We start from the raw sequence: 19782 nt of genomic DNA, 5'->3' as shown, positions 1-19782 counted from the left end.
GTCGTCAGAACCCTTCCTTCACTTCATTGATAGAAATTCTGATATATATACAACAGAATTTTGTACAGGCATCCTCTTAGGGAGCTATTAGGTTCACGTACAAGCTTGAAATAGATAAACATATAATCCATGGTAGTTTTGTAGTTTAGACAGTAGGGTAAGAGGAATCCATGGCAATGCCACACAGACCCTCCTTGGCATCAACATCTCTCTGCATTCTTATATATCCTTCCTCGCCCCATTCGGTTCCCCATGAATTCTTCACAATCCAATACTTGGTGCCATTAGTAGTAGTTCCATAGCCAACAGCTGTGACACCATGGTCGAGCATAGTTCCACACGCTCCACTGAAAACACCACTGGAGTAGAACTGGAAGGCAGAACCACTAGCGTCAATGGAGACCGACACTGGCTGGTTTGCCACTGCCTTCAGCAATGATGCCTCGCTGTTTGCAGGAACTTGTTCATATCCAGTGATACTGACATCGTGAGAAGCCTCTTCCTTCTTGTTACAAGAGTCATCTGTTGCTTTATAAGGGTATTTGGCTTCGGTGGTGATGCCCTTGTTGTGTATTATGAACTCAAATCCATCCTCCATTAGACCTCCCATGCATCCTTGATCTTCTCCTTGAGTGTCGCAGTCTACAAGCTCTTGCTCGGATAAGGAGATGAGTGTGCCTGCGTTGATTTGGTGGATTCCCTCCGTTGCTGCTATTGTTGAAAAGGCCCAGCAGCTGCCTATTTTTTCCTCGGGAAACAAACACAATTAGTCAAGAAATTTAAGGGTTGAGGTAGAAGGACAGTATATCTAGAATTGGTAATTGAAACTTACCACACTGGCCTTGGTCCTTGATGGGTGTAACAGCACCCTTCTTCCTCCAATCTAAGCTAGCAGGCACTGCAGTCACGTCTGCATACTTAAACGGTGTTGTTTTCACCGAACTTGGCGCATTTGTTCTCTTAAGTCCATTACGTGAAGCTCTGAACTCTTTGTTAGTTTGATCAGCAAATGCATTCATGCTTAGCTTGTAAAGTTTGTTCGGGTTAGCATTGAATGAATCTATGAACTGCACATTGTCTTTAAAGACATTGAACCGCCTATCCTTCTCCGCAGCATTCTCATACACCCGCCCATACTTGGCCATCCATTGTTCATGCCTCTCGGACATTGAAAGCTCTTGAAGCTTCCGTGAGCTGGTCTGCGAAGCCCAGATTGCCAAAACTAGGAAGAGAGCTAAGAGGAATTGCTTTTGGGAAGCCATTGTTTAGCAGACGGTTCTGATATGGAGTGTTTTCTAAGTTGAGTTGGTATTGCATTAAACACCTGGTTACAGTGACTTATATAGCACAGAGAACATGGGTTTGATCTCTTAATCTTCATGACTTTTTAGTAAAAACAAGACAATTATTAGCCTAAGAACTCATGGAGTGCCCGGCAATTTTATTGTGATTTGATATGCAAACAATTTTCCGTGTAATCTGCTCTGTTATGAAGTTCAGAACTCATTTTTAAAGCCAATTTGAATCTTCTTTTGTTGGCATTTTCTGAAACAGCAATGTCAGGTCATAGCTGACTCCATTATAGCTAGCTCAATATAAGGGTAATATTTCAGAACATTTTTTTAACTCACATGAACTAAAATAAGAGGGTAGAGTACATTGGCTGGTCCATGCAAGGACAAAGGAAAGATCCTTCATTGCCTTTTCTTTTTCCATCTCTGGAAGTGTCATTGTCTACCGTTACTTCAACGCTCAAACGAAAGCAAAAAGGGACGGTCTCTCTCAGTACTGATTCTATATCTGAGATTCCAGTTACAGGTTTATGATCCCACAAAGTATACTGGTATGGAGATTATAGACTTTGCAATTTCAATTGATCTTGGAGTCGAACTATTATTATCTTTCTGGAAAACGAAAAATATCTATTTCTTTGTCAGTTCCATTCCAGGCTTCCAGCACTACATACTGACTCCTGAACTTATCAAGCTTATTAAACACTTCTGTTATAGGTTAAATTGTTGAGTGATCATAGTTATCCAATTTAAACAGGACAGCCTCTGTTTCGCTCTGTTATTTGTCCTTTTCTTTTGGCGGAAAAAGAGAACTATACTACTAGGTCTAGGTGGTTGGTTGTTCCATGTTAATTTCTTCCAGTTTGCAGTGGTTGCTTTAACTACGTTGTTTTCGCTTCAGGGAGAAAATCAAAGCAATCAGAAATCATAATAACTTGTGATGAAATCAGAAAAAGTTTAACAGAAGCTATGCCAGCACATCCAACACAATATATGGTTTTGCTTGTTGAACCAGTGGAGTTCTTTTGTGTCCTGAAAAATGGACAGAATTGCTACAAATGAGTAGGTCATTAGCACAAAAAAGAAGAAGAAGATGTCAGATCAGAACCCTTCATTTCATTGATAGAAATTCTGATAAATACACAAGTACAACAGATATTTGTACAATCATCCTCTTAGGGAGCTATTAGGTTCACGTACAAGCTTGAAATAGACGGTATATAATAGGAGGAAGTCTTGTAGTTTAGGCAGTAGGGTAAGAAGAATCCATGGCAATGCCACACAGGCCTTCCTTGGCATCAATATCTCTCTGCATTCTTATATATCCTTCTTCACCCCATTCAGTTCCCCATGAATTCTTCACAATCCAATACTTGGTGCCATTAGTAGTAGTTCCGTATCCAACAGCTGTGACTCCATGGTCAAGCATAGTCCCACACGCTCCGCTGAAAACACCACTGGAGTAGAACTGGAAGGCAGAACCACTAGCGTCAATGGAGACCGACACTGGCTGGTTTGCCACTGCCTTCAACAATGCCTCCTCGCTGTTTGCAGGAACTTGTTCATATCCAGTGATACTGGCATCGTGAGAAGCCTCTTCCTTCTTGTTACAAGAGTCATCTGTTGCATTATAAGGGTATTTGGCTTCAGTGGTGATGCCCTTGTTGTGTATTATGAACTCAAATCCATCCTCCATTAGACCTCCCATGCATCCATGATCTTCTCCTTGAGTGTCGCAGTCTACAAGTTCTTGCTCAGATAAGGAGAGGAGTTTGCCTGTTTTGATTTGGTGGATTCCCTCCGTTGCTGCTATTGTTGAAAAGGCCCAGCAGCTGCCTATTTTTTTTCCCCGGGAAACAAACACAATTAGTCAAGAAATTCAAGTGTTGAGGTAAAAGGACAGTATGTCTAGAATTCGTATTTGAAACTTACCACATTGGCCTTGGTTCTTGATGGGTGTAACAGCACCCTTCTTCCTCCAATCTAAGCTAGCAGGCGCTGCAGTCACGTCTGCATACTTAAACGGTGTTGTTTTCACTGAACTTGGCGCATTTGTTCTCTTAAGTCCATTACGCGAAGCTCTGAACTCTTCATTAGTCTGATCGGCAAATGCATTCACGCTTAGCTTGTAAGGTTTGTTCACATCAGCATTGAATGACTCTATGAATTCCACATTGTCTTTAAATACATTGAACCGCCTATCCTTCTCCACAGCATTCTCGTACACCCGTCCATATTTGGTCATCCATTGTTCAAGTTTATCAGACATTGAAAGCTCTCGAAGCTTCCGCGAGCTAGTCTGCGAAGCCCAGATTGCCAAAATCAGGAATAAAGCCAAGAGGAATTGCTTTTGGGAAGCCATTGTTTAGGAGTTGGTTCTGATATGAAGTCTTCTCTAAGTTGAGTTAGTATTGCATTAAACACCTGGTTCCAGTGACTTATATAGCACAGAGAACATGGAGGTAATCCCTGAATCTTCATGACTTTTTAGTAAAAACAGGACAATTAGCCCTAAGAATTCATGGAGTACCCGGCAATCTGATTTTGATTTGATAAGCAAACTATTTTCCGTGTAATCTGCTCTGCTATGAAGTTCAGAACTCATTTCTAAAGCCAATTTGAATCTTCCATTGGCATTTTCTCAAACATCAATGTGAAGTCATAACAGACTCCATTATATAGCTCAATATAAGACGAAAGAAAGGTCCGTAGTTCAACATATTAAAGCTTCCAAGTACTGAGTTCTTAGAGCCTTTTCTTCATCCTTTGGAAGTGTCATCGTCTACCGTTACTTTCACGCTCAAACAAAAGCAAAAAAGGGAAGGTCTCTCTCAGCACTGATTCTATATCCACTGGGATTCCAACAGATTATACTGGTATGAGTTTACAGGCTTTGCAATTTAAATTGTTTAAATCTCTGTTTCTTTGTTAGTTCCAGCACTATATACTGGATTATCAGCATATCAAGCTTATTAAGCACTTCTGCACTTGTATTTTAGGTTAAAGTGTCAAGTGATCATAATTATCCAATATATAAGGAAGATTGCATAAAGCTCATGCTAGCTTTATGTGTCCATTCTAGAGCACTTGGTTCCATTGAGAGTAGTACTCTTGTGATCACGTGCTAAACTTTGTACCAACTTACCCTATCGTCTTGTACTCTAGAAGGCTTTAATATGTTGGACTCAGCATTGTTCTTACAACCTTCAATATATTGAACTAAGCACAATTAACAGTTCTCAAGTCCTCAAAACACTTTGTACTATCTTACGTAAAAATAAACACAGCCATCGTTCAAATGTTTGCCTATAACATACGGAGGAAACTCTTAGATCCTCTAGATATCTCCAATATGGAGATATGACTCAAGTAATGTACTCGATTGAAGACCACTTCTCCCGGGCTGGTTTAGCCATAGCAAATGCTTACAAGCATAGAACCCTTAAACAGTAAATACAAAGGAGGAAAAGCATATGGTAATCCATTACTATTTTCTCCTCCAACCCAAAAAAAAAAAAAAAAAAAGCGAAGAGAAAGTTGCGAAAAGAAATCATCTCTAATCGCGGAAGAAACATACTTTGAACGATATCGCTTCCATCATTATTTCATTTCAATGTAATGTCACAATCATCAAGAGAAACAAAAGGAGGAATGCAAAACCATTATACATGTTGTGTCAGAAAATTCACAACGACAGATCAACCAGGGAAAGATATACACAAGAATCATAGCCAGAAGAGTCCCAAAATTAGCGACAAAAGACAATCAACTCTATATGTGAAAATCCATAATAAACAGAAAGACCATGAAAATGAATCAACAGGGGATCTGAGAAGTGAACCACTCCATGACATGAATGGGTGCCTTGATCAGCTCCAAAGCCAGCTCCACTATTATTGTCACACACAGACAACAAGGACATATGCATGTCAGCAACAATCTGCACAAATCCCAACACAAGAATCAATCAAATCAATCCTGAAAGCAACTGAATTTAGTAAAGACAGACAAAAATGACAGTAGAATATCAAAAAACTTTCAATATGTGTCATCCCCAATCAAAACTTTCACTATAAAATTTAAGGAATTCAGAACACCCAGAAATTCTAATGTTCTAAAGATTGCTTCTATATACTAAAAAAATGATCCTTGTTATTCTCAAAATTCACAAATTCCAGTATAAGCTAAGAAGTTCTTAATATCCAGACCAGCGAAGCATTCAAGATTGCATCTTTACCCTAAATCTATATCAAGAAAAAAATATTCAAAAATAGCAGGCCAGAGAGAAAAAAGAGAGGAAACTAACCCGACGATCCAGACGACAACGCCAACGATGGAGATCAGAAGAGCAAGAAAAGCAAAGGGAAGTCCCAGAAGAAACCCAAGTGGCCTGCACTCGCCGTCTCCACAGCACATGATCGCTACTCACAATATCGCCTTCTTTGTTGCTCGAGTCTTTATTCTCGGATATGCTACAACCTAGAAGTTGTTCTGTTGGTTATGGCTAACTCTGATAAGTGCTTTTACTTTAAAATTGTTTTTCTTTTCTGGGAATCTCCTACTCCGATGATTGTATAATAAAAGACGACACACGTTCGCTGGCTTTTGCTTCAAAGCAAAGCTTGTGAATCCGAAAGTTCAGAAAAGGCCAAACCTTTTATCAAGATGATCCTCTGCTAATATCCTATCAAAAGGACTGAATTGCCACTGTCTCATAATATATTTACACATATAGCCACTTCCTCAGTAGGATGAATTGCAACGCAAGGTCAAAATTGGGAAATTCATCCTTTGTCGTTTAGACCAACAGGGTCAACTACATAGCGTAGACGATTCTTTAGATGATCTAAACAAGCTGTCTGAGTTCTGCTCATGATAAAAAAACAAACCCAATAACGCATAAGTAAATAGTAAGCAGCAAGTGAGCAAAATTATGAAGATCAGTGATGCAGCTTTTCATGATTTGGCCATTTTGCCCAATCCCATATATAATTATCCATGAAAGCTCCCAACAATACTAGAAATCCATCAATAGGCAGATCATAATCACAGAATTTCAATCAAACTGGATTGTTAGGGTGCTTGCAGAAGCATTCTAATAAAACTAAAATCTTACAGACTCTGTTAAGTTGAACAAGTAAGCAATAGTATTTATACAAGTGAATATAATGTATATAAAAATAATCTCCCAATGAACAGAGTGCCACAAAGTTCACCATCCTTCGATAGAATTTGTTGAAAAAGAAGTCGAAACTGCAGATTGGTAAAGCCCAGTGGTGCCAGAAACCTCTTCTCATCTGGGCTTCAGAATTTTCACAAGTGCATCGCGGCTGTTGTTAACCAACACAATTCACCATTAATTGTAATGGAAGCAACCAAACAGATAATTTTCGTCGGAGTTTTGCCTTACTGAGAAAAACATCGACATCACACAGGAGGCCTCAAACTCGAGTTCTCACTCTCCATGGAAATGATAGAAACAAGCCTTTCATAAACCTGTACCAATAGTAAAAAGAACTTCAGTATATATATGCTGGAAATATGAAATGTGACCTACATAACTATTATCTGTGTATATTCATTCAGAAAAGAAAAGGTGAAAGCCTCTCGTTTCACCATGTTTCAACACATGCAAAAAGGTAAATAAGTTTCAGTGTTTCACACTTCATACAGAAGTCTGGCATTTATTTTTATGATGCCATATCATTTGTTCTCTTGGTATATAAGAGTGAAATCATTAACCTTTAAGCATAAAGCAAATAGAGAAACTTCTTTCAGTGCCTGGAAAATGGCCAAACCCTTTTACTGCATCAGTTAGGTTGCTATTCGATCTGGAGCATCACCAAGTTGTGGTCTTCTAAGAACAGAGCGCAACAGCTTATTACCATGCTTTCCGATAGCAGAGGCATTACATATTCATTGAATGTCCACGATAACTGCCTCAACCCATATGTCAGCACCAATCCTTTCCAACTCTTCAATCTGTGGCCACCATCAGAGAGAAAAAGACTAAGCACTCCACATCCATTAATAATGTGTTCCAAGTTAACTAGAAGTAAATGGAACAAAAAAAATCCCAACTCAAAAGAGAGAGAAAAACAGATGTACTAGCTTCTACTGTTAGTATGCCAGCTGATAAGGAAAGAAAGGATTAGCAGAGTTTTTGAGGGGTCAAAAACTAGCTTAGTTGTAATTTGGTAGAGATGTTTGTATAAGCTTTGCTTTTTGGCTCAATGAAAAGTTGGTGTAAAACGAGCTTATACACTTTAGTATCTATTTTGCACTTTGTAATTGGTTTTGGCAGCCCCTTGGTGCTTTTATTTATGTTATCAAAAAACAAAAACAAAAAAAAACACACACACACACCCACACATCCCAGAACATCCATCTTTTGGGTCATATGACAATCTATACAGGGGTGGTAGCTAGGAGTATTCACAAGAAACTAAAAGGAACAGTCCTGCTGGAACAGCAAAAAGTCAGGGCATCATTACAAGTAAGAGTAAGTGCAAATTTCCACAATAACATTTTTTCAATCCATTACAATATGCTTTGAATCTGGCAACATATGAGCTACCAAACAAGGATCAAACTGTCAAAGAGACAAAGGAATTAGAGGTGCACGACAAATTTGATATATCAAGATAGTACATAATTAGGAAAGAAAACAAATTGAAATACATGAAGGAAAAATACTACATATGTGAACTTTGAGGAAAGCATAAAAGGATATCACTCTACCTGATCAGAATATGTCAAGTCCTAGGTGAATGCGCTGCATCAGACTCAGATGCTGAGGAGCTGTCGCTATCAGAATCTGGAATATTTATACATAGAAGTAATGAAGTATATTTCAGAAAAAGGAGATGGCAAAGACCTCAACTCAACATTTGATGTTATTACTTAAATAAAAAGATATGATGAACAAAACTAGATAGGAACTCAAGACTGTAGCAATTACCACTTGAAGAAGATCCAGTATCACTGCTAGAGCTGCTTGAACTACTTGAATTATCCCCTCCTTTCCCCCCTTGAACAGGTAAGGAAGAGGAACCATTCCTTCCATCTGCCGGGAAAAAATCAACAATCCAATTTAAAAGGCTACTCACAGTCTCAATTACATATTTATTCTCGTGTTCTGAAGACATTACCTATTTCCATTTCTTTTGGTGCCTCCGCCACAGCCGGGGCTGGGGGCTGAAAAGAAAAAATCACAAAAATACATTCAGTAACTACTCGGGAAATGATTTAGAATTAGAATATATGACTTAAGGCTTTACTTGTTGTCGGGCATTCTGCTCAGCCTCTGCTATTGCTTGTATGGCAAGTTCAGCCCTTCTCTTCTTCTTGCTCAAACTCTTTTTGTAGTTGGTTACTAACCTGTCAAGTTCCCATAGAGTCTCAGCATCAACACTATCAATATCAACTTCAATTTCATCATCATGTTGAGATAGTGTTGAATTCCTCTTCTTAATGATCTGTACAATGTTGTCCAGCTTCTCTGACGGTAAACTCTCAAGGTTTGTGCTAAGCTTCTGCTTCTCCTCATATGTCATATCCCTCTTATGTGGATCCTTTGCCTTTGGCTTCTTCGGGGCAGGAGTCCTAACTGAAGGAAGGGGAGGAGGATGTGTCATTGATTCTGATCTATCCAAGATCCTCCTCATATCAAGTGGAGGTGGCCGAGACGGAGGGGCCTTTCTTGAAGTTGGTGCATGAATTCCCATTGCATAATCAACACTAAGCAGCTTCATCTCACGATTATAATCTGACACTATAACAGCCCATTTCTCCTCAAATATCTTCGACAATTGCTCTGCCATTATGTGGACATCTTGCCCTTTTGAGTTATATGTCATTGCATTGCTAAATGTAAGCCTTACATCCTCTGCAAATTCTCTTGGTGAGTTATACCAGTTCTTATTCAGGTTCGACTTCACCGTGCCCAAGTCCATTGGATGCTTAATAATAGCGAAATAGTCATGTAAACCCAGAGATTTCACATCAACAGGCGTATTAAACACCCAACCATGCTTATGCTTCATCAATCTCTCAAGCAAAGCACTACATTTCTTAAAAACCTTACTACCAGGACTAAATCCATGTCCCACTTTCCCTCCTCCCTGCTTCTTCCCATTCAATTTCGCCCTTTTGTTGCTCTCAGCTGGAGGAAACTTGTCTTTTGCCAGCGAAAACTCTGAATTCCCATAGAACCGATTAGCATTTGGAAATCTCTTCTCTTTCTCCACATTTTCAACTGCATCCTGACTATTCTCCAACGTTGGTATACTCAATTGATTCAAGGACTTAGACTGCCCAGGAGTAACCCCCTCAACTGGAACTCCAACTGAGGCCACCTTAGAATGAACCCTATTCACTCCATGAATGGACCCAACATCCCCGCCACTATCACCACCCACAAAGACAACACCACCAATAGGCCCTTTTTTCTCTTCAACCTTCTTTGCCAAACTCCTCACCACATCCAACTCACCCTCCAGCTTCATCCTTAACTCCCGCACCTCATTCTTGGACAAAGAAGGCACATTTACTTTCCATCGATCCTCTGAGTCCTCCTTCACGGCCCCATTCTCTGAAGGTTGCTCACACGCGACAGGTGCCACCTCTTGCTGCCTGTTAAGGCTCGAAGTGTCATCCGACGCCTCATCTAGACGTGAAATATTGATCCACTGCTGGGAGGAATCCGCTCCCCGAGTGGTTAGGTCTTGGCGAAGTTCTTGAATCGAGTCACTCTTCTTCTTCTCGTCATTGTCGATGCTACCATCTTCACTGCTGATTTTATGGTTGTCCTCGTTGTTGTTCGCAGTATTGGCAGTGAAGCTGTTGTTGTTGTCAGCGTTCGCGTCGGTCGCAGTAGTCGGGGCAGCGGTGTTGTTCTTCTTGAGACCTTTAAAGGCCTTCCTCGTGTACACCTTGCTCTCCGTATAGCGCTGCTTCTCTTTGTTGCCTTCAGTTCCTTCTCCAACTATTGTCGCCGACGCCATACATGTGCCCCAAGAAAACCCTAACCCCCTCACTTTTCCTTGCACTAAAAAACAAATCTTTTAGGGCTTTTGTCTTTCCACCAAACCCCTAAAAAGTAAAAACCCTGATTTCACCAAGAATCGAAATTTCAATATGGGGTTTCTTTCCCTAAGCAGACCCTATATAGATAAAACGTCTCTCTCGAATCTTCCACAATTCACTGAATCTCGACCTCTACAACACAGATGGACAAAGAACTAGCTATATGTACAACCAATATATATAGAAGATACAGAACGATATAAGGTATTCCCAGGAAGAACACTGTAGTGCTTAGTTGTTGTTTTTTTTTAAATTAAATTCTATTTTATTATCAGGCACAACAGATATTACTGCGCGTGCATGCAATTCCCGGTGCCGGAGAGAATGGTCCGCACTCTGCAGTCATGCGGAGCGTGGGTCGTCGACGGGCTCTTGATTTCCAATCTAGGCCCAAACATTATTAAGCCCAATATATGATACCGTAGTACACTATTATGAACGACAGCGTATGGAGGATGCCATCCTCTCATCCTCCAACTTAAAACATCATCCATTTTTGTAGCTACTATTTCAGCCTTGCAATTTCTTGGTAGAATACGTTTCTTTGTTTGTTAAAAAGTTAACCACTCACTACAAATCAATTGTACACTCTAGGTCTGAGCCAAACAATGTTTACCGTTGCCTTTGATACTTAAGCTTAGTAAATACCGAACAGCTCCGATACCATTGATAAGAACCAAGCTCCTTCCCATACCTGGAAAAAGGGAGAACCAAGAAGGCCAGGTTCTTGAAAATTGTGTGTTTTACAGCTGCGAGGAGTGTAATTTTAACCTTCATGTGAATTGTGCATACTTACCTCGCACGGTTAAGCATGAAAGTCACATGGATACCCGTCACATGGATGCCCTCAGCCTCGCAGATTCCTCGCCAAATGGTGATCCAGATGCTGACGAGGTTTACTGTGATACTTGTGAGAAGAAAAGAGACCCAAAAGCGTGGATTTACCATTGCACAGAATGCTTCTTCATATCACATATAGAATGCGCTCTTGAAGAAAAGATGGCCAGCCCGTATACAGATGCTAATGAAGAAAAGGAGGATGAGAAAGAAGAAAATGAGTGTGAAAATGAAGAAAGTGAGAATGAAGTGGAGGATGACGAAGGAGAGGACGAATTTCCGTTGTTGGACGATAACGAGAGTGACTATATTGATACCCAGATAAGTTCTGCGATTTTCCGTTTAACGGAAAAGATTAACAGTCTGTCCAATGCAGAATAACTTTCTTTGGTTGGCTGTATGTACAAGATCGATGCTGCTAATCTTGTAAAAACCTTGTTTTAGGCAGCTTTGGTAGTTTTTTCATTGACAGGTAACTTGAGAATATATGTCTGGAAATGGTGGTACCTTGTTGTCTTTTTTTTGTGAATTAGTCGTTTTGTAAACATGATTGTAATGAATAATTAGTTACTCCTATCATTCTGTAATAAACACCAAAAAGATATATATGTTTTGTGTTCAAAGTCCAATAGGATCCACTCTAATACTTGGTTCAGTCAGATTTTTTTCTCAAGCATTCAAGTCGCTGGATATCAGAACTTGAAGAAGTGTTCTGTAACTTCTTGATATTTTATTTCTTGTTGAACATATTCTATATGATATTTTGTAACCATGTAGGTTCCACCTAACTGCCTTGGCCAGTTGTTCTAGCCTTTTAGAGAACTCTAAAGTCTTTGGTTTGACATTTCAAATAAACTAAATGCAGCCCTTAGTATTCCAACGATAAAAGGATTGAAGTCAACTTTATGTTTGGTCACTGAGGAAATAGAAAAAGACAAGGTCATAAGGACTTAGGATTTAACTAAGGTGGGCATGAACTTGTTGACAGGGTCACTGCAGGAAACTGTGTGTGATGTTTCTTGATTTCTTCAAAATACTTGTAAGGAATGCACTGATCAAATAATCAAGGCATCAGTGACCAAGGATGCCAAGGGCCTATTAGTAGCTGCTAGTATAATTGTTGTTATTTTAATAGTCGTTGGGTTTTAAGTCTTTACTTGTTTCTTTGTGGTGTTCCTAGTATTTTCCTAGTACTTGGAAACCCTTCCTTTTGCCTTATCTGAGGTCACGAAAGAGTGGGAGGGGTTGGTGGATGTTCACAGCTGCGGCAGTGTGTCCAATTGGGAAGCTCCTAGGGTCACTTCTGGCGTGGTGTTGCTATATCTCCAGAGTCCTTAACTAGTACCAAATTGTACTCTTGTATCTCAGGAAGGGGATCTTCTTGGATGGTGAGTTGGTCTGAACTTCAGGAGGTTGTTAGCAACCTGTTAACCTTGATTGTTTGTACTTTTGGATGTTATGTGGATGATCAATTTTATCGACTGGAACTTGGAACTGTTCTAATTACTTGTTGAACCCCATTGTTCCGGCATCAATCAGAGAATCAGAAGATCGAATCAAGTATTGAACGTTATCGCTGCCATCTTCACGACCTTCCAGGTAATTCATAGATGTAGAATTCCCAAAGTTTCCTTTCCTCTATATATAAATATACACATCATACATACATACATACATATATATATACACTGAGGTGTTTATTTTCATATTTTATTGTTGAATCAGTTTACTTTTGATGATGGAGGAAATATTGAAAGATGAAGAATCATTTGTAAAATTGTCAGAATCTATCAGATCGAAGCTTACAGAACTGTTTCCAATAACTTCAAAGTGGAGCATTTACAGGGTAAATGACAATCTTAGATCTGTAAACAACGATGCCTACAGCCCTCATATCATCTCCATAGGGCCTCTTCACCATGGAAAGGAAAACTTGGTAGTTATGGAAGAACAAAAGCTGAGGTACATGCAGTCCTTTCTTCAAAGAACAGAGGATCCAGAGAAAAGTTTGGAATATTGTGTGGAGACCATTCTAGGCTTCGGTGAAGAAGCCCGTGCCTGCTATTCGGGACCTATCACCGATTACAATGATGTTGAGCTTGGAGAAATGTTGTTGCTTGATGGTTGTTTTATAGTCGAATTATTTCTTAGGAACTCATATGATTCAGAAGAGAAACTTAATGATCCTATATTTACATCAGCTTGGATGATTCCAAGTCTGCAGCGCGACTTAGCGCTTCTTGAGAACCAAATTCCTTTCTTTGTTCTTGAATTTTTGTTTCAGGTCATAAGAAGGAAGAAACTTGATGATTACCTGATCACGCTTGTACTTCATTTCTTTAAGCCGATTTTGTGTATCAGTGAAGAAATGTTCATGAGAAAACGTTCACTGATCTCCACCAACAGCAGACATTTACTTGACGTAATACACTACAGCTTCCTCCCCCTAGACGACGATGATCTGAAGAAGAGACGGAGGAGGAATGGAGGATCCTGGGAACTCATACATTCCGCGACAGCTCTTAGGGAGGCTGGAATCAGATTCGAGAAGAAGAAAACAAACAATCTATTCGACTTCAAGTTCAGAAATGGTGTCTTCAAAATCCCACCGCTGCACGTCCACGTCTCAACAGATTCTCTATTCAGAAACATGATTGCTTTCGAACAATGTTGCCATGACCGATCATACATTGCCTCGTACTGCATCCTAATGGACCGACTCATCGATACTGCAAAAGATGTGGAGTTGCTTGAGCACCAGCAGATCATAGAAAATGGTTTAGGTGCCTGTGAAGATGTTGCTACACTCTTTAACAATATAAGCAAGCATGTGACGCTGAAAGAGTTCTATTTTGCTGGACTTTGTGATCAGGTTTATGAATACTATGACACTCCCTGGTACAGATACAAAGCAGCTTTGAGAAGAGATTATTTTACGAATCCATGGAGCATCATCTCATTCATTGCAGCCATTGTTCTTCTTTTTCTTACTGCATTGCAGTCAGCATATTCTGTATTTTCTTATTACCATCGATGATCAATTTTGACTTTTTTTCCGATGATAAAACCATAGATTACATGCAATAGCCCCAAACTACATGAATCAACTAAATCCTAGGTCGAAACCTAATGCGAAAATAATGTCAGACGCGCATCAAAGTGAATGTTAGAACTTGCGAGGCTGTGACCTCCTACGTATATGTGATAAGAGATTCAAACAACTAACTTAATCATACGATTGTTATCTCTTCTCAAAGCTGCTTTGTATTGACACTTGATGCACAAATCTGAAAAAGTAAAAAAGCTTGCAGTCTCAAAATAATAGTTTGGTCAAAGTCAACTAGGAAGCATTCTAGTCAAAGTCTTAATGCAAAAGCATTCAAAGTGTTTGCTTGACTATTTTTGCTTCTGAAACTTGGTTGTGAGATTTGCTATTTTGATCTTTATTGGAGTAATCCCATGAATTCAGATTTATGGTATTTTCAAATTATTAAATCACAAACTTTCTTTTTGAGAATAAAAAAAAGAAAGAACGCTTTCAAATGATTTCTTCGCAAGTTCGTATCAGTAATGTACTAATGGTTGTCTGCAATTGTTAATATTTAAAAAACAACCAGGGAATTCAACCTGTAGCGTTTGGATCATGTTGCCGTCCGAATCAACGACTCCCAATACGCATCCCATGAATCCAAACTCCTCCTTCTCCGGTTGGTCTCTCTGTTTGTCTCGTTATGCTCTGTCTGTGTCTCTGACTGCTATCTTTTTCTATTCTCTTTCAATAACTATCAAACTATAACTACAGCAAAGCCAGTCCTAATCTCAATTGAACAAAAAGATTGGCTCTTTCTTGTGTTAGTGTTCCTGGGTTTTGTTTGTTTTAGCATTTTTTGTTATTTGTTTGCAGTGATGAAAAGGTACAGGAATGGTGAAATCTGGGATTTTGAGCATGAAATGGCTGTGGCCAGTAATAGGCAAGTGATCCTAGGATTGGACGGCGGAACCACTAGCACTGTCTGTGTTTGTATGCCGATTTTTCCCTTCAAAGGACCCCTCCCCGACCCTCTTCCTGTACTGGCTCGTGCTACTGCCGGGTGCTCCAACCACAATAGTGTTGGCGGTAATCTCTGAGCTCCCCTTTTTCTTAACCTTTTTTCTTTACTCTTTCTTCTCAATTGTGTGGTTGATTGTAGATTGATTCACAATTTCTGTAATTTTTTTTTTAATTTCAAACTTACATAGTTTTTGGTGCATGGGATTGTGGAGAGTGAGTTAAACTTTTGGGGTTTGATGTTTTAGACTGATGAATGCAACAGTGGTGAGGTCCATACTTATTTTGATTGTCACAACTCACAAGTGTGCTTCATATGACATTGCTTACATAGTCACTCCAAGCTGTGGGTTTCTGCTGGTTGTTTTCTTTTGATTTTCAATTCCTGGTTTTTGGATTGATTTACGTCGGGTATTGGATTTTTTTGTTTGCTTGGGATATACTGAAAATGAATGGTAGTAATGAACTTGATTGTGTTTTGTGTACTGCTTTAGCTTGAGTTCTTGTTATACTACAACGAATTAATAAACATTTTTTTTGATTTCTTGTTATACTACAGAAATTGCTGCAAGGGAGACATTAGAGCAAGTTATGGCAGATGCACTAGCAAAGTCAAATTCGAATCGATTTGCGGTTCAAGCTGTTTGTCTTGCAGTATCGGGTGTTAACCATCCAAAAGATCAGCAAAGAATACTAAATTGGCTCAGGTTCACCCTCTATTTTAGTTTGAGCATAGTGACAATTTGCAGCTAGGATATTTATCTGTATGGCATATTATACTATGGGAGGTACCCTTTGGTGCCCTTTTCAGTAAATTTATTTTACTTCTAACAAAAGGGTGGTGAAAAAAACTTTACCTTGTGAACTTATGAACAGTGTAGAAGCTTCCAAGATCCGATGATTCATCATCATCGTAATCTTTATTCCAAACCATGTTGGAGTCGACTACACAAACCCATACGAGAAATGCTGAAGATTCCCGTGTTACATTGCTAAATTAAAGCGTTCTCCATAATATGTCAGATTTTTATGGCATGGTTTAGAAAACTCTTGTCAATTATTTCTAGAACAAGTTTCTGGCTCTGTATTACCTTTTATTTAATCTCTATTTTTCCCATATAGACGAACATGTGACCCCATGGTAGAGTTGCAAGGTGCAACCTAGAGGTAATAAGTTCAATTCCATAAACAGTCTCTCCACTCCCTGACCCCACCCATTGTGGAAGCCTTGTGCACTGTAGGTGTTTACTTTTTACAAGCGAACTTGTGATCCAGTAATAGTAATAGAGTTGCAGGGGTGCAACCTAGAGGTTACAGGTTCAATTCCTGTAAAGAGCCTCTACACATATTATGTGGGGTAAGGTTTGCGTTCATCCTACATGTCCCCGACCTCGCCCACCGCGGGAGTCTTGTACACGGGAGTTATTTACTTTTTTCATCTCAATTTTTCTCAACTACTCTAGCATTCTGACTTGCTTTTCATCAGCTGCTGCTTATCTGCCTATGTTACTTTGCTTGATTCCTTCGTCTGGTTCCAACATATGCTTCAAGCCACCCCTCTTCTCCCCCTCTTAAAGAAAATAGATTCCTAACTCACTCTCTTTGAACAGGAATGTTTAATTTAATCTGCTTTATGTTGATTCACACAGAGATATATTCCCCAGCCATGTAAGGCTGTACGTTCAGAATGATGCTGTGGCAGCTTTGGCATGTGGAACATTGGGAAAGCTTCATGGATGCGTATTAATAGCTGGTACAGGGACCATTGCATATGGATTCACTGAAGATGGCAGAGAAGCTCGGGCTGCTGGTGCAGGTCCTATATTAGGTGATTGGGGAAGGTATATACTTAAAGTCCTGTTCATGTTTTGTGTGCCCCCGTTTTTCTTGGTTCTTTTTAAAATTCATAGGATGTATGGGGGCAAATAAAAACATTGTAATGGTCATATTCAATCCAGTATTGCAATGTCTTTGGTATTTCTTACTTCTTATTTCTTAACGAGTGTTCTATTTGTTTTTCTGGTGTATTCTGCGAAATCTATATGACGGTGAAGTTTGTTACTGCAGTGGATATGGAATAGCTGCACAGGCATTAACTGCAGTAGTAAGGGCCTATGACGGTCGTGGTCCGCAGACGAACCTTACGACTAGTATGTTACAAAGGCTTGGTCTTTCTTCTCCAGATGAACTCATCGGGTAATGAAATAAACTTGTATTGTGATCTCCAGATATGTCCTTAAAGTTTTTCATTAGCAGTTTTGGGATTTTAGAGTCTGGACTTATTCTTTTTTATAAAAGTAGCCTACAGTTGTGATTTTTTCTTTTTTTAAGAACTATGTGTTGAGAAATTAAGAATTTAATAAACGAATAGTTTTGGGAGCTGCAGTTGGTGCAATTGGTTATTATTTGATTGGATGTTTGGTCTTCTTCTTATTTGACTTCAGGTGGACATATTTTGATCCATCTTGGGCACGCGTTGCGGCACTAGTTCCAGTTGTTGTATCTTGTGCAGAAGCAGGTGATCAGGTTGCAAATAAGGTTTTGCATGATTCAGTTGAGGAGCTAGCGTTAAGTGTGAAAGCTGTTGTTCAAAGACTCAATTTATGTGGTGAAGGTGTGTTATTTCGAATTAAAATTAGAAAGAAGGTGAATTGTGTTTCTCTGGCTTGTCTGAATGTGAAAATGTGGGGCTTGGCACCATATACATCAATTGATTTGGCGGTTTTGTTATTATTGATACTTCTAAAGTTGATTTGGTACTTGTTATAAGACTAAGAATATGATGGTTTGAACATGTTTGGCATAATTAATTCCATGATATGAGCATGTATTTGATAAGCTGATTATGGGCTGTAGAAGGAATTATTTTCTTGTCTTGTGGTGAAATATACTAATTTTATGTTTATTTTTCCATGGCTGCTACAAAAATACCGCCTGCATGGTCGATTTGATGACTTCTTTTGCTATGTGATTATCGTGACAATCTGATGTTGTGGAAGTAGCTTGTACAATTCAATGCATTTCTGGCTCACAAGAATGGCATTATTTCATTTCATACACTGATGCAATTACGAGTGAATAACTGGAATTTTTTTTTCCTGCTTGATGGCTCTTGCAGAGATATTCTTCAAATATTTTGACAGATTTTCATGTGTTGATGAAAAATATCATGCAGATGGTGAAAATCCCTTTCCTCTTGTCATGGTTGGGGGTGTTCTTGAAGCCAATAAGAGATGGGATATTGGTGAAGAAGTCATAAAGTGCATCTCTAGGGACTACCCTGGGGCGTTAGCTATTCATCCGAAGGTAAGTGCATTTTACTCTTTTCCACATTGCTGATTCTGTGAGTTATCCAATCACTTGATATAAGAGAGTATATTTTGTTCTTCTTGAGCTCTTGGTGTGTGACACTACTCATCCGCTCGCGTTCACTAATTAGCTTATGTGGTAACAAAATACGGTTTAGGTAATAATTTTGTTTCGAGGGGTGTGTATACAAATCCAAATTCACATTCTTTTCATAATCATTCAATGTCTTATATTAGTTTTGATGAAATTACAGCTTTTCTATCAATTTCAGGTGGAGCCTGCGGTCGGTGCAGCACTACTGGCTTGGAATTTCTTGATGACAGAATCCCAAAACTAAGCTTATAGAAGTTGTCTAGTTGCAACTCATTCTTCAATTGTATAGTGGCAAGGACATGAAGCTTTCTTCTTTAAGTCAACTATATGTCTTAACCACCTCAACTGAGAGGTTATTGGCACGTGAGGCTTACTTGGTAAAGCATAAATTGTTACGGTAGCCTAGTGTTTAGCAGGCCTTTTTCTTTGTTTTTTGTTGGAGATAATTTTCTTATTGAATCCAGAGAGTGTTCAATACTTGCGCTAGCATCTGCGTTTAACTTGTATACAATTTCCATGATTTATAGTGAAAAGCTCGGTTGCAGCTTGTCTTGCAATGCAGATCAAAGTGTGCTTAGTAGATTTGGATTGCACTTGTCCCTTTTTGAGATCTAACACTCTTTGATACGCATGTTAAGTCTTGAATTAGAAACAACACAGCTCAACCACCTTCAGTTACTTCCATTGAAAAGATTTTCTCCGAATTGACACCTATTATGGAAAAAGCTTCCCTACTACATTGACATGTATACAAACAAAGGGAGTAGGAAGCCATCAATGCACAAAAGAAATAGGACTCCTACTAACCCCTCCCTCGAAGTGGATAAACCCATGAAACCATAAATATTCCAAAGAAATACTTATGATTGGTTCGAACGCCAAAACCTTAACCTGACGTCCATGGTGAAGCCTTGGCAGGGCTTGAGTTGTATGCAGATTGAGTCAATATTGGTTCCATTCATGCCTTAGGAGCCTGCAGTCCTCTACTCCCACCACCAGGGCATAGATAGAGCCTGGTGCCGCCAGCCAGAGCCAGCTACCTAAGAAGTGGGGGCGCATGAGAAGCAAGATCTCACAGAAGGGCCCCTCCCCCTCATTCGAAGAGAAACAAGAGAA

General features: G+C 39.4%; 7 protein-coding genes across 10 annotated transcripts; 3 read left to right on the top strand and 4 right to left on the bottom strand.

Annotated features, from left to right (window-relative positions):
* Positions 1–19: 19 nt before the first annotated feature.
* LOC119982255 (senescence-specific cysteine protease SAG39-like) lies at positions 20–1266 on the bottom strand. Its single transcript, XM_038825545.1, has 2 exons — positions 833–1266; positions 20–738 (listed from the first exon to the last, which is right to left on the bottom strand). Exons 1-2 carry the CDS (start codon positions 1260–1262, stop codon positions 146–148), a joined length of 1023 nt encoding a protein of 340 aa, XP_038681473.1. The 5' UTR covers positions 1263–1266; the 3' UTR covers positions 20–145.
* A 1122-nt stretch (positions 1267–2388) lies between these two features.
* Positions 2389–4133, bottom strand: LOC119982254 (senescence-specific cysteine protease SAG39-like). The gene is made up of 2 exons (XM_038825544.1): positions 3225–4133; positions 2389–3128 (listed from the first exon to the last, which is right to left on the bottom strand). The coding sequence occupies exons 1-2, from the start codon at positions 3652–3654 to the stop codon at positions 2536–2538; spliced, it is 1023 nt and encodes a 340-aa protein (XP_038681472.1). The 5' UTR covers positions 3655–4133; the 3' UTR covers positions 2389–2535.
* A 733-nt stretch (positions 4134–4866) lies between these two features.
* LOC119982791 (signaling peptide TAXIMIN 1) lies at positions 4867–5951 on the bottom strand. The gene is made up of 2 exons (XM_038826353.1): positions 5599–5951; positions 4867–5232 (listed from the first exon to the last, which is right to left on the bottom strand). Exons 1-2 carry the CDS (start codon positions 5706–5708, stop codon positions 5109–5111), a joined length of 234 nt encoding a protein of 77 aa, XP_038682281.1. The 5' UTR covers positions 5709–5951; the 3' UTR covers positions 4867–5108.
* Positions 5952–6392: 441 nt separating this feature from the next.
* On the bottom strand, positions 6393–10579 carry LOC119982790 (transcription factor GTE4-like). Of its 3 annotated transcripts, XM_038826351.1 has the most exons (7): positions 8573–10579; positions 8444–8489; positions 8254–8358; positions 8034–8109; positions 7035–7274; positions 6703–6788; positions 6393–6622 (listed from the first exon to the last, which is right to left on the bottom strand). In XM_038826351.1, the coding sequence occupies exons 1-4, from the start codon at positions 10295–10297 to the stop codon at positions 8048–8050; spliced, it is 1938 nt and encodes a 645-aa protein (XP_038682279.1). In that variant the 5' UTR covers positions 10298–10579; the 3' UTR covers positions 6393–6622; positions 6703–6788; positions 7035–7274; positions 8034–8047. The 3 variants fall into 3 exon arrangements, with proteins under 3 accessions (XP_038682279.1, XP_038682277.1, XP_038682278.1); XM_038826349.1 differs by having other exon boundaries at positions 6393–6788; XM_038826350.1 differs by having other exon boundaries at positions 6393–6788; positions 7091–7274.
* Positions 10523–11788, top strand: LOC119982616. The gene is made up of 3 exons (XM_038826094.1): positions 10523–10544; positions 10655–10732; positions 11035–11788. The coding sequence occupies exons 1-3, from the start codon at positions 10523–10525 to the stop codon at positions 11595–11597; spliced, it is 663 nt and encodes a 220-aa protein (XP_038682022.1). The 3' UTR covers positions 11598–11788.
* Positions 11789–12257: 469 nt separating this feature from the next.
* LOC119982871 (UPF0481 protein At3g47200-like) lies at positions 12258–14275 on the top strand. 2 transcript variants are annotated; one of them, XM_038826460.1, is made up of 3 exons: positions 12258–12604; positions 12756–12815; positions 12942–14275. In XM_038826460.1, exon 3 carries the CDS (start codon positions 12952–12954, stop codon positions 14251–14253), a length of 1302 nt encoding a protein of 433 aa, XP_038682388.1. In that variant the 5' UTR covers positions 12258–12604; positions 12756–12815; positions 12942–12951; the 3' UTR covers positions 14254–14275. The 2 variants fall into 2 exon arrangements, with proteins under 2 accessions (XP_038682388.1, XP_038682387.1); XM_038826459.1 differs by having other exon boundaries at positions 12258–12815.
* A 422-nt stretch (positions 14276–14697) lies between these two features.
* On the top strand, positions 14698–19234 carry LOC119982121 (N-acetyl-D-glucosamine kinase-like). The gene is made up of 8 exons (XM_038825328.1): positions 14698–14923; positions 15121–15333; positions 15824–15971; positions 16914–17105; positions 17332–17460; positions 17709–17878; positions 18440–18570; positions 18845–19234. The coding sequence occupies exons 1-8, from the start codon at positions 14860–14862 to the stop codon at positions 18908–18910; spliced, it is 1113 nt and encodes a 370-aa protein (XP_038681256.1). The 5' UTR covers positions 14698–14859; the 3' UTR covers positions 18911–19234.
* Positions 19235–19782: the final 548 nt, after the last annotated feature.

This window comes from Tripterygium wilfordii, chromosome 17 (genome assembly GCF_013401445.1).
Source record: "Tripterygium wilfordii isolate XIE 37 chromosome 17, ASM1340144v1, whole genome shotgun sequence".
NCBI classification, from domain to species: Eukaryota; Viridiplantae; Streptophyta; class Magnoliopsida; order Celastrales; family Celastraceae; genus Tripterygium; species Tripterygium wilfordii.
Note: the sequence above shows the minus strand (reverse complement) of the source record. Positions and strands in the feature narration are given on the sequence as shown.